The 17,579-nt window shown below is 39.9% G+C and overlaps 1 protein-coding gene across 1 annotated transcript; it reads left to right on the plus strand.

The window, feature by feature from the left end:
* The first annotated feature begins 2,345 nt into the window (after positions 1–2,345).
* LOC143370056 (uncharacterized) lies at positions 2,346–17,101 on the plus strand. Its single transcript, XM_076814673.1, has 3 exons — positions 2,346–2,429; positions 3,211–3,659; positions 13,621–17,101. The coding sequence occupies exons 1-3, from the start codon at positions 2,346–2,348 to the stop codon at positions 17,099–17,101; spliced, it is 4,014 nt and encodes a 1,337-aa protein (XP_076670788.1).
* Positions 17,102–17,579: the final 478 nt, after the last annotated feature.

The following is a 17,579-nucleotide window of genomic DNA, read 5'->3' on the forward strand; positions in this document are numbered from 1 at the left end:
TCGGGAATTAATTGGTTTCCGAGATATTAATAAAAAACTTTTAGTATTTCTGTTGACTTATTCCGACACAACGCATTCCACTTTCCAACTTGTTCCGGATATTAGCCCTCAAACACAACACTGTACTGTCCTAACGATTCCACTACACTGGGTCAGCGCAACCTAGAATTTTCTTTCCTCTATATACGAGGATCTGCTGCACCGATTTAAACAATTTTTTTTAATCATTTAGTCACATAATAAGGAAATGAAATATATGGGTAGTTTGGTCAAAAATCTTTTTATGCTCAAGATATTTTGAAAACAAGACGTCCGTGTTCTGAAAGATCCGTTTTTTCTTCTTTTAATCGCAGTTTTTTCTCAAAATAGGTACGGGGATTTTATTATACATCAACCGAAAGGTTTTGAGTCATACTTCAAGGAAATACATATGTCATTATGATTGGTTCCAAAAAATATTATTTCGAGAGGTGAAGTCGAATAAATTTTTACTTCTTCCGAACGAATGTTCCCTATGAATTATACAATGAAATGGTTGGAATAATAATTTATTTTATGAAAACAGTATAAATCACAATGAAATCATTCATTTACACTAAGAGCAGACGCAACATATTTTCGCCACATGTTCCGTACACATCGCTGTATATCTGAATACAACACTTTCTACCGATTGAAAAGTATGTGTTCTACTTTACATAGCGCAGAAATACTGTCTGAACAACAAATCACTGCACAAAAAATAATGTTCTGTAGCATCTTTTAACTCGACTTTTTCGAAAATACTGACGTGGACACCACACTACGTCAGCGCGCCCCATAGATTACCTTTCAGACGATGTCACTCGGCTTCATCAGGTAAACTAGCGGTCTGATGGTGCTGAATCCGTAGTAGGAATCTCAAAGTTTTTCCCCCACCAGAACAGCAACCCACCATTTACCGCTTAGTTATGGCCACGAATCTTCCAAACGGCCTGGGTCTCGCTGACTCAGTGTGGTGTTTGAGGGTTAATATTGGTTGGGGTTAGACCAGCGCGGGGGCGCGCGTCCGCTTGCGGGCGCGTAAACTATGGTAGTGAACCGATGTGCGTTTGGAGACTTGAACCAGAAACTCGTGGATGCGATCCATTCTCTTATACAGAGTAGATACGTATTACTCTACTGATAGTCAATACTTGGGGGTGGGGGTAATTCTACGATTTCCCAGAACCTACGTTTTCCAAAACTGCGAACATAAAATCTCGAAAACCGCTTCAATGATTTGAGTGAAAATTTACAGGAAGGTGCAATAAACTATTCCGCACAATGTTACGGGAGCAGATTTTCAATATAAATTCTTAAGAAAATATATAAAATATTTTTCCTACAAAAAAAAAAGGATAAAAGCATAAACATCGAACCAACGATCCGTCCAACGAACATATAATATGAAAACTCATTCTGTGTCGAAACAGTTAAGTGTCGACAAAAGTTAAGAAACAAAATAATCCTTTGGGAATTACTCCTTTATTCTTTATCTTCCGAGATACATGGGTTGCAACTAAAATTAGCATGATGAGCATCCAACAAAAACATTTAAATTAATAAAAAAAATCGAAGTTACTTTTAACTAAAGTTAATAAAATTTTGCTCCTCCAACTGAAAATTTTGACGTAATCAATTAAAATCGAATTTAGTTTCCTCTAAATTTATTAAAATCTACCTCCTCCAACAAAAAATATTAAACTAATAAAAAAAATCAAAATTACTTTTAACTAAATTTACTAAAATTTTGCTCCTCCACCTGAAAATTTTGACGTCATCAATTAAAATCGAATTTAGTTCCAACTAAATTTACTAAAATTTTGCTCCTCCACCTGAAAATTTTGACATCATCAATTAAAATCGAATTTAGTTCCAACTAAATTTACTAAAATTTTGCTCCTCTAACTGAAAATTTGACGTCATCAACTAAATTTACTAAAATTTTGCTCCTCTAACTGAAAATTTGACGTCATCAATTAAAATCGAATTAAATTTCCACTAAATTTACTAAACTTTAGCTCCTCCAAAAAAAAAAAAAAAACATTACATACATCAACATACAATAAGTGTTTCCTTCGAAAGTACCTGTCTAAAGGCCACAATTAAGATTGGTCGAAGAAACAAAACAAAAGCTTTGTCACAAAAGTTAAGAAACATGCTTGGCTTGAATTACACTGTGCAACACGAATTTGATCTGCAATATTCACTGGGTGACCCTTTATGGAGTTTCTCATCTCAAACACGAATCCGCAAGCAAAATTTCTCTATCTCCCTGAGATTTTCAGAAATACGAATGTTAAAACACACGATTTTGGGAAAGAATGAGGCACTACGTGAAAATTAAGAACGCGAGAAAGTCTGTTTTAGTCTTAAATGATAGAGGAGAGTTGATAGAATATGCCAGTGCAAACAGATATTAAATTTCGGAGTTTTGAATAGTTGTAAATGGCCATGAAACTTTAAAAAAGTGCCGATGTGAATGGTTTCTATGCAATATTTTATCATTTTTACGAAAATGCGTAATCACCATGCAGGATTCCCCCCTTCCCCCATTACTCCCTATTACGTCACCAATCCTTCACACGCCCCCCCACCCCACTTCTGGCAACGCTGCTACCGCAGGCGCTCGGCTCGGGAGCCTCGCGCTCTGATTGGTCGTTTTTTTTTGTTAATATCTCGTTAACAATGCCCCGGAGAATATTTTCTCTAAGGAAAACGTTGTTTCAAATCACCCCACGAGTTACCCTTTCAAGGAACTCCACCATTTTTGGAACACCCTGTATATATGAAACGTAGATTAGAAGAGAAATTGTGAGAGAGAGAGCGGGATCCGACGAAATGCCCTCTTGTAGCGGAGTCGGAGCTATCGCTGCACCGTTAATTGGCGAATATTTATTTCTATAAAGTTCTTTGTTTTTCCTTTTGCGAGTTTTATCTTCCGACAATTTCGTTAGCATTATTATATAATATGTACATCCTGCATGTTTCTGTGCACAAAAGTTAATACAGAATTCAAATATGCAGAAAACGAGACGTCGATTTTTCATAAGAGTTTCACGTACAAGTGTCCTTAAAAATTCAATATGTAAATTCGTTGCGATCTGTAGAAAGTACTTTCTTTAATAAATTGCATCGCACAATTTTCATGATTCTCTCGTTTATCATTATTTTTTTGGCGGATTTCAGGGTACACCTTGCATAAACAACGATGGAAGTTCCAATTTCAACAAATGCGGCGTATGTATCGACAGAGTCAGGCCTCTTATTCGACCAACTTTGGAGAACAGAATTTACTCGGGGCTGGAGGAGTTTATTTGTAAACCGAATTCCCGCTATGCGAAACGTTTTCCATGCGTGAAAAAATGTTTGGACGTGATCGCTGCCTGGATTGATTACATGGACGCATTCTGCGCCAAGGGCACCGACGTCACGGAGCAAATTATTAAGTATGCGATCGAGAATTTGGTGAAAGACGGTCTGGTGACACACTTCGTGGATTCGGTTCTTTTGAATAATAGGGTGAATAGAGTGTGCCAGGAGATCGATTCGTTGGGTATGGAACAGGCGGTCTTGAGGAACATGAATGTCTGGAGGTTTATTAACGAGAAGGATTATTGGTTGAGTCAGAACTGCCAGTGAGTATTTCATACCGCTTCTTTTGTTCGGATTTTAAGCTCTGGTTACGCTGAAATGGACAATGTGTGGTGCTTAGTGTGAACTATCGACTTGTAGTTCCCTTCTGGCGAGATAGTATATGTGGAAGATGTTGTGCGAATTGTGGTACAACTGTGGTGACAGTTTCTGAAAGAAGCGTATGACACTGCAGGTTTGCCTAAATAAGTACAGTACTATTGCGAGCAGGAAAAAAGTTGCACTACCCACAAGCTAAAATGCAGAGATGCCAGAATCGTAGGACGTAGGACAAATGGTTACCTCCACTATGACCTACCGTCGTTCCACGATTTTGGCATCACCGCTGAAATGTCACAGGGGCAAGGGAAGTCGTACGCTCGCTCACGCCCAATCCCCTTCAACAAAGTCCGTCGCGTAAAGCCGCGTATTCACCTGCGCATTCGCCCCGAATGTGCATTCGGCGCGCACCGATTTTTTGCTCGTCCGGTGTTCGGCGCGTGTTCGGGGCGCGGCGCGCATTCGGGCCGATCCGCTTGTTGGCGGTCCATCAAAGCGCGCATTCGGGTCCGAACAATGCCATAAAATGGACGCCGCAAATTTCACTCAACCCCGAACGCGCGCCGAATGCGCGCCGAACGCGCGCTGAGCTCCGAACGGGCAAAAAATCGGTGCGCGCCGAATGCACATTCGGGGCGAATGCGCAGGTGAATACGCGGCTTTACGAAGAACGCGAACGAAACAAATCGCGACAGTCCGTGGATATGGACAGCCAATAAGGACCTAAAAATAGGAATTCTTGGAGGGGAGAGGGTGGAGCGAGCGGACGAGTCCCCTTGCCCTGTGACATTTCAGTTGGTGGGTAGGGTGACTTTTTTCCAACTCGCAATAGTATTTATTCGCTAACAGCTCGCGGTTCGGAACCGGTGGTGAGCATTTAACGTAGAGGGGGCACGATTCCGAGCGATCGTTTCTCGCTTCTGTCTTGCCGAAGGCGAGATCGAGATGGAACGAGAGCGTGTCTAAACGCTCATGCCGATCGCGCATGCAAAGGACGCCCGAAAGGCAGAGTGAGACAAAGTATCAACGCGTCGCCTTTCTCGTACCGTTCCTCGCTCATCTTCAGTCTCTCTGACTCGTTCTCTTTCCACCTCGCTCTCGCCTTCGCAGGGCAGGAGTGAGATAGAAATGATGGGGATAGCGAAAAGCAGTCAACGTGTAGGCCAAACTGAGCTCTTAGCGAATAAGTACTGTGTAGGACTACTGAGACCTTAGAAGCTGCTCTTTTGGGAGCTCAGAGCCGCATAGCTATCGGGAGCCAGAAACCGCAAGCCGCAATTCGTGAGTTTAGAGCAGTGTTTCCCAACGTGGGGTAGGCGGTAAAATTTTTGGGACTACGCCGTGAGAGCTCAGAAGTCGCTAGATTTAGTAATTGCAAGATAGTGCCACCCTGTATATTCCACGAGAATGTTACATTGTTTATAACACTCTTTGTGTTTATCGATATATTTAAGTTATGAATACAAAATTTAATGTATGTACAGGGCGATTCACATAACGCATGTACCTTCAATATCTTTGCTGTTTTTTAAGAAACGTAATGTCATCAGGACAAGTTGAATGGTTCAATCAAGCTCACACGATGCCATTCAAATTATGGCTTTTTATGTCTTTTTTTTAGAGATATCAAGGTCACCTTAATTTTTTTAAATGGAACCGCTTTCTTTTAAACACCTATGGTGATAGTCCCTTTCATTAGGAATTCAGTGACTATAATTACTCAAGGTCATTCAAGGTCACAGACAGAAAAAGTGTATAAGTGATTAAGTGGGTGTTATTCCTTGTAAGTTCTGCCACAGAAGCAGAAGTGTTCCCACCGCACAGTGGTCGGAATAGGGGTAGTAGGGGACATTCGTGTTTAACTCTTAAACTTTAAAAGATAGGGTAGATGTCCCAATTGTGGCCACTTTAAGGTATTGTACCAGTTTTGGCCACTTCTTAAAACATATAATATTTTTCCATGTAAGCAATAAATGTAACCTTATATTTCTGGCGATATACTAAAGAAAATATTTATGATATGAATTCTCCATAAGCAGTTTAAAAATAAGATAATTATACACATGGCCAAAAACAGTGCAATGGCCACAAACGGTACACCTACCCTATCGGAATGAAATTTGCGCCAAACAAAAGGAAAAAATTATCTCTTTATAATGATTTATAATTGAATATATTGTACGTTTATTTAATGTTTCTTTTTTCAAATTTTTTAACTTAATTGCTATTAAAAATTGAAAACTGTTTATTTAGTAGTTTATTTAATGCTCTTTACCTGATTTAAATCGCATGTTGGGAAAACTATTCATTTCCGAGTTATAAGGAAACGTCAAATACTATTAGAAATTGTGACGAAATCTACTGTTTGGTTAAACATTATTATTCATTTATTATTAATTTATTAAACGGACTAGAACCCAAAATATACATAAATATTTGTAAAAACATAAGAAGCGCTGCGGCTTCCAAATCGACCAGTTGGCCGGGCCTGTTTTAGAGAGTAATAATACTGCAATCTTGTAACATACAGTTCGCAATAGTATTCTAACTTCTAACAGTTGCTTCGAGCATGTGCTCCAAGCGTCGTTTACCTAATAAATAAGATCATGCTGTTTGTTCTAAATCGTCATGGATTAATTGTAACTTTCCAAATATAAAAACAAACCTTTGTTTTAAACTGCTAACGTCTGTGAAACAAATAGTTATTTAAATCCAGACCCATAAAGTAAAAGTTAACAGATGAATAAATACTAACATCGCACGTAAATAGTGTCTCACACACGTGTATTGAAGCAGATACAAGATGGTTTTGTGTTTAAAATCATTTTTAAAAGCTATGTGACCAGTGAACGAAATTTGTTCAATATTTTTTCGCGAGGAATGGCCTTTTCGCCGTTTGTGTGTATGTATGTAGGGTAAACTTGCCTAATTCGTACCTGCACCTAAATCGTACCTCCGCTGTTTCTTTTGGGTTATTTTTAAATCACCAACAAGCATTTCATCGACAATGTTTTCATCGAAACGATTTCATCGACACCGAGTTCGCCGACAATGTTTATGGTAATTATTTAGAAGTTTTCCATCCTCACCGATTTCAACGATTTTTGGATATGTTGTCGGGGACACGATTCTGAATATTTTTTCCTATACATATTACCGCCGCTCGACCTTCGTTTCCGAGATATTCGCGAAAAACTGCTGCTAGTACACAATGTATTCTGCCGTATATCTACCTACAGTACGCGTCCGTGGCAGCGTATGCGCCAGCATGGGACAAAGCAAATGACGAAGCTGACCTTCGTTTACGAGTTATTTGCGAAAAGCTTCTTTTGACTTATTTCGGCGCAACGCATTCCACTTTCCAACTTGTCCTGGGTATTAGTATTGGTTGAGGCTAGATTAGTGCGGGGGGAGGGGGGGGGGGCGCTCGCTCGCGGGCGCGTAAAGCATGGTGGCGAACCGATATGAGTCGGGGTGTTGACGGGCATCCGCAACTTTCTGCTTCAAATCTCTAAACTCACATCAGTTCGCTATCATGCTTTACGCGCCCCCCCCCCCCCCGCACTAATCTAGCCCCAACCAATACTAATACCTGGGACAAGTTGGAAAGTGGAATGCGTTGCGTCGGAATAAGTTAAAAGAAGTTTTTCGCAAATATCTCGAAAACGAAGGTCGTGCGGCGGTAACATGTATAGGAAAAAGTTGTTCAGAATCTTGATCTTGATAACATATCCAAAAATCATTGAAATCGGTGAGGATGGAAAACTTCTAAATAATTACCATGTTTATTTACCGACACGTTGAAATCACCGACAATCAGTTCATCGACATTGATACCGAGATCTACTGGTATAAGTCTTATTATTGAGTAGAATTCGGTGTCAATGTCGATGAACTGATTGTCTGTGATTTCAACGTGCCGGTAAATAAACATTGTCGGTGATTTAAAGGTAACCCGTTTCTTGTGGGGCGGTATTCTCAGTCGCTACTTATTCTTAAGCAAATGCTTAAGCATTCGGCATCCTTTACTAGCTACTAGGTTAGTAGAGGATGCCGCAAGCTTAAGCATTTGCTTAAGAATAAGTAGCGACTGAGAATACCGCCCTTAATCTAAGAAAGTCACAAACGCCCCTAGCGGTAGAAAGAGTAAACAACAATTAGCCGTATGCCATTAACAAGCCGCGTCACCATGCCATCACTCCCCAAAAAAATTATAAAGCAGGTAAATTTTTCGGGTACTTTTCACTAAAATCTTGCCATGATTCTTAAGGATTTTGTACGATTAAAGGCTCTCCCAAAACCAACGCGGAGCAGTTTTTTATATATGGTGGTTTGTGGACAGTGGTATGTGATCCGCGGCGGATGCGCTCCGCGCGGCGAAATTCGCGTTGGTTTGGGGGAGCCTTTATTGTTACGGCCGCGAGCGACGCGCCGCGGCCGCGCGATTCGTACTGGTGCCCGTTGACTCATCACAACAACTGATGAGTCAGCTGCGGTGCTTCGTAACGTTTTTGACCGCTAATCATCTTCGCGGGACGCTCGCTCGGCTACCGTTAGTTCTGAGAACAGTTGTCCACCAGCGACCCGTTTGTCGCATCGCGCCCATAGATATATATAGACGGAGCGTAAGCTTGGGGGGGGGGGGGGAGGTGAGATTCGCGGTAAGGGGAGCGATACAGGCAAATCGGGTAACGCAGCGGTTATGCGTGCCGAATACTTCCGAAGCTAACCCGACGTGCCTGTATCTGACCTCTGCCTTTTCCCCTCCAAGCCTACCGGTCCCCTCGCCGATAGTCCCACCTTCTGTTCCGTCTATATATGTCTATGATCGCGCCCACGCGCCTACGACTCTGTGTACCGTCTGTGTCTCTGCCTGTGCCAATTGTGGTGTACGACGTTATTGTAATCTGTGTTGCACGACCATCAGTGGGTTCGCTGAGTGACGAGAATAAACTAGTGCCGTCCACTTGAGAGAGTATTTCTCACCTGTCATTCTTCCCTCGAGTCGTCCCAGCGTCGGCATTTAAATTCGCTCTTGGCGGAATCATTATTATTTGTGAGAATTAGTGAAACAAATTTCTATGGAAACTACGTCTATTTTTCAAGTTTATTTCTTGTTTTGATATCAAAGAACAGTGCCCTATATTTTAATACTATAGATTTCAATTCAAATTGACCTATATACGAGGGTCGTTCAGAAAGTAAGATTAACGATGCTAGCGCTGCTCTTGGTGAGAAGGTAGAACTACGAAATTTTAGGGACGTGTTCTCACATCTATTCTGATCAGTTTCTTGGGTCGTAGAGTCTGGTCGGTCGATTGGTGCGTGTTTTTTAACATTTTATCATGGAGATTCCGCTAAAATTTGCGTTGAAATGTGAACCGCAATTAGACCGTTAAACTTAGAGTTACTTTCTGAGTAACTGTTCGCTAACGCGTAACCATCTGCAGGCTCACGCATTTATCGCCGTGAACAGAACATAATTCTCGATAAATTTAAGTGGCAGGGTAGTTTTTACCAGTAAAAAAACGTATTATACTTCGCGGTTCACATTTGGACGCAAATATTAACGGAATCTCCATGATAAAATGTTATAAAACACGCAACAATCGACCGACCAGACTCTACGACCCAAGAAACTGATCAGAATAGATGTGAGAACACGTCCCTAAAATTTCGTAGTTCTACCTTCTCACCACGAGCAGCGCTAGCATCGTTAAACTTGCTTTCTGAACGACCCTCGTATGTGCCTATTTCTTACCACCGTGTGTAAGCTTAAATCGTACTGGTACGAACATACAAAAATAACCTAGAAAAAAAATGGATGAGGCTAAAAAGAAAATCACAACCAGAAAAACCAGAACAGCAAAGGAAATTCGTAAGAGGAAGAAGACCGCCAAAACCAAAACACAAATGGAAGAAAAGAAGAAGAAGAAAGACGATGAAAATGAAAGCTGGTTTTGTAAATTGTGTCCAGAAAATAGGCAGAAAAATATGATACAATGCACGCAATGCAAAATGTGGGTATCCGAGCATCGTGCGGGAATAAATAGAATTACTTTTGAATATGTATGTGATGTTTGTAGTAATTAAATTTGAAAGTACGAATTAGGATAAGTATGGGACGATTTAGGAACATTAATCCTAAATCGTACTTTTTTCATATTAAAAATAAATCGTTTTTATGAATAGAAGTTGATTATTCTTTCTTGTTTGAGTTTATAAAACTGTTTATTCTATTAATAAAGAGTTGATTACCGCTAATTTTGTTTCATGTTCCCCGTTATTTTTCATGTAATAAGCATTTGTTCTTCAGGAGTACGATTTAGGCAAGTTTGCCCTACTGCGATTTACTGGTCGATATACTCCGTACTTACTCTAGAAATATGTACAGTGCTGTCCCGTTATGGGGACAAAATAGTGACGGTGCCGTTTTACCGAAATGAGATGACAAAGAAGTAAGGCGAGCCGAATAGCATACCGTTTGGTTAAGAGGACAGCCTGTCCCCGAGCGTGGTCTCTTTAACAGGACAAATCTGTATAATGCATATGGTTTTAGACAACTTTGAAAATATATTTTTTAACTGTTTTAGAAGCGATTTATGGAAACATTTTTGTTTCTATTTTTCGTTTGATTTATACGGTCTTCTCCCCTTAAGGGGGTATATCCGTTTGAACCCTCGGAAAATGTGTATATTTTGTGGATTTTTTTACAAGTCAACGGCTTGATGAAGATTTTCCGTTATGGACAAAAACATATTTGTTTACATAGTATTGTAAACTAATTAAGAAAAAAGGTTCAGTTAAAAAATTATTGTTTTTCGTAAGTTACGGATACTGATACCAATACTATTGATGATATTCAATCAATTCGATACCAAAGTACTCAATAGGAAATATCGATACGCATCGAAATTTTATGTACTTGGTATCAATTATCAATACCGATTCTTCTTCAACCGATACCATATCAACACTGTACCGAATCAAAACCGATTTGATACTTTCCGAAAGTATCGATACTCCTTTAATACCTTACGAAATTATCTTTATTTATTTGATAATTCTGTGATCAGATGGCAGACCTGTTATGATATCTATTTGATATGTACTTGAATATATATATATATATATAATACCTGCTGCATGTCTGCACTAAAGTATCGGTTTCGATTTACTGGAAGCAGAATCTAAACAAATATTTCATTCTGGCCGAGTTGGTAAAAAAATATTTTTGTATTATGGCAAGCTCCGTGCCTGCTGAATGTGTTTTCTCAAAGGCCGGGGAGTTAGTCAGTAAAAAAAGGAATCGATTAAAAGATAATAAAGTTAATCAAATATTATTTCCTAATAACATTATATAACGCACAAATTTCTATACATTAATGAATAATGTACATAATTTATTAATAAAAATTCAATTATATAGGTAGTTCATTATAGTGATTCCTACTCCTACTTAATTGTTATATTATCAAATCATGATTGGTAATAAATAATATTTTCGTGAAGTCCTAAATTGCAAATGGCAACCGATACTTTCGTACAAGCATGAAGCAGGTATTATATGTATACATATTTTCAAGTAGATATCAAATAGATATCAACATTTTCAGGTAGGTATCAAATAGATTTCAATATTTACGTGTAGGTTTCAAACTGGTATCGATATTCTCGTATAGGTATCAAATAGGTATCGATATTTTTGTGTAGGTATCAAACAGGTATCTACGCATTCGCATATGTAAGTATCAAAGAAGCATCGATTCCTTTTGATACCTTTGACTTTGATATGTATCAGTACCAGATTGAAATTTGTAGAACGGTATCAGTCCCATCGCATTATTCGAAACTCTATCGATTTTAGACGACGCCACGGCGGCCCTGAAATTAGCTGTATGTCGTGTCTGAAATAAAAAATAGTACATTTTTTTTATAAAATATGTTAATAGTTATCGATCTACGGTCTCGATTTTTAAAATTTTGAAAAATAACGAAATAGTGAGATCAAAGATAAAGTTAAATTTTTCTAAGAGAAAAGCCCACGTTTTTTCTTTATAAATAATAAACGGAGAATCGGAATAAAAAAAGCGTCTTAGATCGATATGGAATCTTATTACGCAGTTCCGCTGCGAGGGGTGGGGCGCCGCACTGCGCCGCCCCGTGCTACCTGGGTAGCTTCACTCAAATGCCTATAACTTCGTCAATTTTCCGAATTTTTACATCGGACTTGTTATATAATATTTATAAAACATCAATCTATGGAAATATGTAAAAAATCCGATTTCTGACACTTTCAAACGGTTATACCCCTTAAGGGGTCATGCTCAGTCAGGGGGCCGAAAAAGGGTGGTCTTTGGAAATTTTTTACTCAAAAGCTATAACACATTTCTCAGAAAATCTTTTTTCCTTTTAAGGATTGCATCTAGTACCGTGCATCGTAATTTTTTTATTTAAAAATATTTATCAATAACTAAGTTATGGTCCATCACTCGAAGGTTCTTTTAAAAAAAGGCTTCTGCGGTGACCACTGCTGCTCGAAAGTCGATCATCTGAAATAAAAAATTCAAAAGAATTTACTTATTGTATTATATTATCTAGTATTTGAACGAAGGATTGTTCGAAATATTGATTTGGGAAAAAATGGCTGATGTTTAAAGTAAAAGTTTCAATTTTTATCATAAATATTGCCTGATTTTCGTGAATCAAAAGAAAACTAAGCATCGGATAAAAAAATCATTCGTTCAAATACTAGATAATATAATATAATAAGTAAATTCTTTTGAATTTTTTATTTCAGATGATCGACTTTCGAGCAGCAGTGGTCACCGCAGAAGCCTTTTTTTTAGAGAACCTTCGAGTGATGGACAATAACTTAGTTATTGATATTTGTAAATGAAAAAATTACGATGCACGGTACTAGATGCAATCCTTGAAAGGAAAAAAGATTTTTTGAGAAATGTGTTATAGCTTTTGGGTAAAAAATTTCCAAAGACCACCCTTTTTTTCGGCCTCCTGACAGAAAAAGAACGATTCTTTGGGAATTTATTTCAGAAAGTACACGCATCTTTTATGCAAAGGTTTTTGTATTCAGATAAGGAACACTTTAACAGGTTATTATATTATGTTTTGGTGTAAAAGTATTTATTTATTGCAAAATTACAACTGATTTCCCGAAATGGTTTTTGGATTCCGGTGACCACGATTTCTTAAGAACCGTTTCACCAAACTTTCTGAAACTTTGTAGGTTTCTTCTAGACATTCACATTTAGTCTTTAATCGAAGCATTTGTTATTCCAATGCATAGTTTTTATTTTATAGATTAAAAATGAGTGTTTTTTTCAACGAAACTCGATCATTCCACTTTAACATCCACCATTTTTTCCCAGATTAATATCCTATAAAACGGAACGATTAAAGACTAAATAAACTATTGTACTACCTAAATCTTCTTCGTTTTAGATTTCAGATAGCCCAGTTCCGAATAATGTTGATCACCGCGAAACGTATTTCTAAAAACAGCTCCCGGGAAATCAGTTGTAATTTTTCAATAAATAAATATTTTTACACCAAAACACAATATAATAATCTGTCAAAGTGTCCCTCATCTGAATAAAAAAACCTTTGCCTAGAACTATGCATGTACTTTCACAAATAAATTTCCAAAGAATCGTTCTTTTCCTGACCTTACTGTCTGCGGTAACCCCTTAATCGCACGAAAAGTTCTGACCGCCTCGAAGGGGCAACTTTCAAAACCCTGTTCCAGTCAAACTGTTAAGTTGGGTTCAATCGTGTGCTATAAGGTAACCTTCAAGTGACCAAAAACTTAGTCTTCGTATTTTTCATGTTTTCTTAACGCAAACGCGTCTTCGCAGATGTTTGGTTTCATGAAAATTCATTTTGTAGAGATTCAAGTGGTACGAGTCGCGAATTATCGTCAGAAATCAACTCCCATGTCCACGAGTGCACAAAAGGAAGCAAGAACAGTGATGTGGAAGTGGAAATCGGTTCAGTTGCGAGAAGAGTTCAACATTGTACCTGTGAAAAGTCTTTTGCTTGCAAGTCTTCTTCTCATCGAAAAATAAATAACACGGAATCGTTGGAGGTACAAACTTGTCGGGAAGAAACGGAGGTTACCGGCAAACCGCGTCAGAAAACTTTATATTTCGCAAAAGAAAACGCTGACGAATTCAAAGTCACACGTGCCACGATGACTTCTGACTGCAACTATGTGAGTATTGGTGGAAAGAGCTGTAAATTGAAAGTCGTGGTTCATAAAACGACCAGCACCAACTGTTCGACAATTTTGAACCTAGCAAAAGTAACAAGTATATCAGTGCCTTGCAAACCGAGTCATTTGATTGTTCGAATATTCGAAGCAGATCCGTCGCTGTCAGGTCCCAGTCTGATTTTGATGAGAAGCAGCATCGAAAGCGGTATTTATGATGCGTGTTCTTGTTTAAACGATATTCTTCAGAAGCTGGACCACGCAACGATCAGAGACTCGTGCCTCAGTTGCGAGATTCGACCGGGTCACATCGACTTAAATCTTCGACGTCGAAGAACGTTTAAGATTCGACTGTTCTTGGCTCGTGTGCCTACTTGCCACAGCTGTTGCAAACGCGACAAATGCACGAGCTATGAAAACGCAACGACTGAAGGAGGAGAGTTGCAGCCTCTAAAAAATGTTGATGTTCCTATCGATCGCTGTTGCAAAGACATGGCGAAATGCAACGGAGAAGACGAGGGACCACGCGTTGTCTTCTGTGCGCCATGTTCCAATAGTAGTTTGTTAGAAGAGACAAAGGGCAAGACAAACAAAGCAGTGAAACCTGAGGAGAAACTCGAAGGGAAAGTGTCAAAGAACGAACTTGATTTTGTCTGGTCCAGGAAGGTTGAAAAGGAAGTTGACTTTCTGCTGTCCCCGTGTTCGATGAGAGTTCAAGAAGCGGAGAATTCCGCAGTGTCTTGCGCGGGTATACAAGGAGATGAGAAGCGTATTGAAAGGAGTGAAGAAATTGATGGTAACCGTGTTCGATTATGTGTGAACGAAATAAAAGAAGAAAATGAATCGAGAGCAACGGAAGACCGTTGTCAAGTTGAAACATGTGAGAATCAGTCGGTTGCAGAGAATTCTCGGAACAAAAGAGAACTATGTGATTCCAAATGCAGTTGCTCTTCTGATAGTTTAGAAGGAGGTGCGCCATGTGAATGCGTTTCAAGGGAAAGCGGTTCAACAACAGGGAATTGCAATTCCAACCAATGTTTTTGCCATATTTTCTTCAGAAGCAACACAATGCACATTGATGAGCGGGGTGAAGACGACGTATGCGCAAATCGTCCAGAGCTAGATAATTTTAAAGACACTAATCTAGTGGGAGCAACAGATTGTTGTTACTGTCCTGGAGAAGACGCTTTGAAAGTGCAAGCAATACCGCCGCAGGCGGTAGGTGGCATTTTGAAGTTAGAAATGAATGTTCAACAAATGGGGAACAATGTTGATCGGATGAAAGAAATCAATTTGGAGGGGAAGAAGCACACTTTGCAACCAAAGGACAGCGCCCTAGAGGCGAAGGCTGGTCATGTAGAGCTGGCCGGGGACGCATTTCAGGTGAAAAGCGGTGTTTGCCAAGTGAAAGGAATTATTTTGGCGGGAGAAGAAAGCTCTCCAAGGACAAGCATGTTAGAAACAAGAAAGCGCATATCTGAAATGAACGAACAGTACAGTGAGGATTCTATTTCCGTTCCAAATTGCAATTACCCGGCAACTGACTGCGGTGCAAAATGTTCTTGCGATGGGATGGATCCTTCGAATGCAGCAGCAAGAAACATTGAGCCTGAAAGCTTCTCCGTTTGCGCCAGACCCAGTGGAACGTATCTTAATTTCGAGGTTCTCAAGACGTCGTCTTTAAATTTAGCAGAAGCAAATTTGAGGGGCTTTTCACGGCGATCAAACGTTTTCACGGATCGAGATGGCTACTCGAAGAAGGATCTCTCTCCTAAGAGTCGCGGAACAGCCGCAAACCCCGCGCCATCTTACAGGTGGTCGACATTACAACCGAAATTGCGGGGGGAACCGAAGCGCTTGATGAACTTCACGATTCCTGCACCTACGTATTTCACGAAGAATCTTTGCGGAGGCGAGTCTGTTACAGAAATGCAAAATAAGGCGAAGGAAGAAAACTATTTCCCTATTTTTTCTCGGTGCAGGAATCGTTTCTGGAGGAGTTCGATTATTCCTAGTAACTTCTGTGGACCCTCTTCAGCGGTCTCCATTGACCGGATAAAGCATTTGATACGCAAGAAACTTGGGCGAATGTTGCTGAAGGAGAGAAACAAGGGGACGAACACCTCGAAGACGTTCCTGAAGAACGACAGGTATCTAGTCAGTATCTCGAGTGGTAAACTGAATGGAAAACGAATTATTCGAGAGCCCATCGCTTCCTCGTCAGATCGGTGCTGCGTCGCTGCAAAATGTCGAGTCGTGAAGCAAGGTGAAACTGTCGCAGAAAGAAACTTCGCAATACGAAAAAGGGGTGCTTTTGAAGAGAGCGTTAAGAAACGATATCGAAAGCTGATTCAAGACACCGAGGTTTTTAAAAGGATCAGAGCCGTTAATGTATCGAGGATTTTAGGTCAGATGCGTGTCGTCAAATCAGCCGGTCGACACAAAACCACTAACCAAAAGGAAGAAGAAGGTATGAAAGGCAAATTGGAAGCAAGGAATGAGAGAAGGTGTTCCTGTAATTGCGGGGAAAATTCGAATAAAGCTGCGAGCGTTGCGTCAGACGGCTCTGCACAGATACTATTCACTGGGGGTGACACGCGCAAGAAAGAAATGGCCGAGCGGTATGTTAACCTGGACAAAATAGTCTATGAGGGAAGCCGAAATTTGAAGGAGAAGAAATGTCTAAAGAGATATCACGATGTGGTTGATTTCCATCCAAAGTTGAGTTCGAGAAGGAGTTATCACGGAAAAAGATGTCCCGGGTGTGAGCCTTCCCAAATTTCAGATGATAGAACTAAGAATGAAAATGACGCATCCTGTGATGTGGTGCCTGAAGATGTGAAAGATGAATTAGGCTCTGACAAATTGAGGTCGTTTCAGAAGCGTTCGTTCAACTTTGAGGACGACTGTGACGAGGATAACGATGTTGATAGACTCTTCAGCAACTATGAGAGGCACATGAATAATCTCAGTGCTGATTTCAGATTAAAACTGTTGCAATACGTTGCCCTTTGCCGGAGCGTCAAAGATTCTTTGGTGACGAGGCTACAGTCAGATGACGTTCACAAGGTCAGTTTGGGCTCTGTATATGGAAGGAAATCGATTCCCCGGATGACACATTCTAACAACCCGATAGCAGCTGACGATATAACGCGTTAAAGGCACATAGAATGCATTTGATTCTTGGACACTAACCGCCTCATAGAGTAAAAGGGGCCGGCCTTCTCTGCACGTGTCGCGCGAGGAAGATACAATGGGGTGCGCCTAACAGGGGACGGCTCTTGCGCTATGGGAGCGTGGCTGGTGTCCAAGAATTAAATGCACTGGTACGTGAATTTTTTTCTTCAGAAATGGAACTTTTGCTCTTTCTAATTCGATTGTATATTCTTTTCTGAAAACGTCTACGTATAGGATAGACATATATATGTACACAGTATATACAGATAAACATTTAATAAAAAAAGGGTTCGGGACTTATCTTCCTTTTGTTTTAACTCTTGGTGTAAGTCAGGTCAGTCAGTCAATGAACTTATTCAAAAGTATAATAGAGGAGACACCTTTTCGGGACGCGATCGATCGCGTGGTGTCAGACGGTATGAATTGTCGGCCACCACCAGTGCCCAAATTACCGTTTATT

This window comes from Andrena cerasifolii, chromosome 6 (assembly GCF_050908995.1).
Source record: "Andrena cerasifolii isolate SP2316 chromosome 6, iyAndCera1_principal, whole genome shotgun sequence".
In the NCBI taxonomy this organism is placed as follows: domain Eukaryota; kingdom Metazoa; phylum Arthropoda; class Insecta; order Hymenoptera; family Andrenidae; genus Andrena; species Andrena cerasifolii.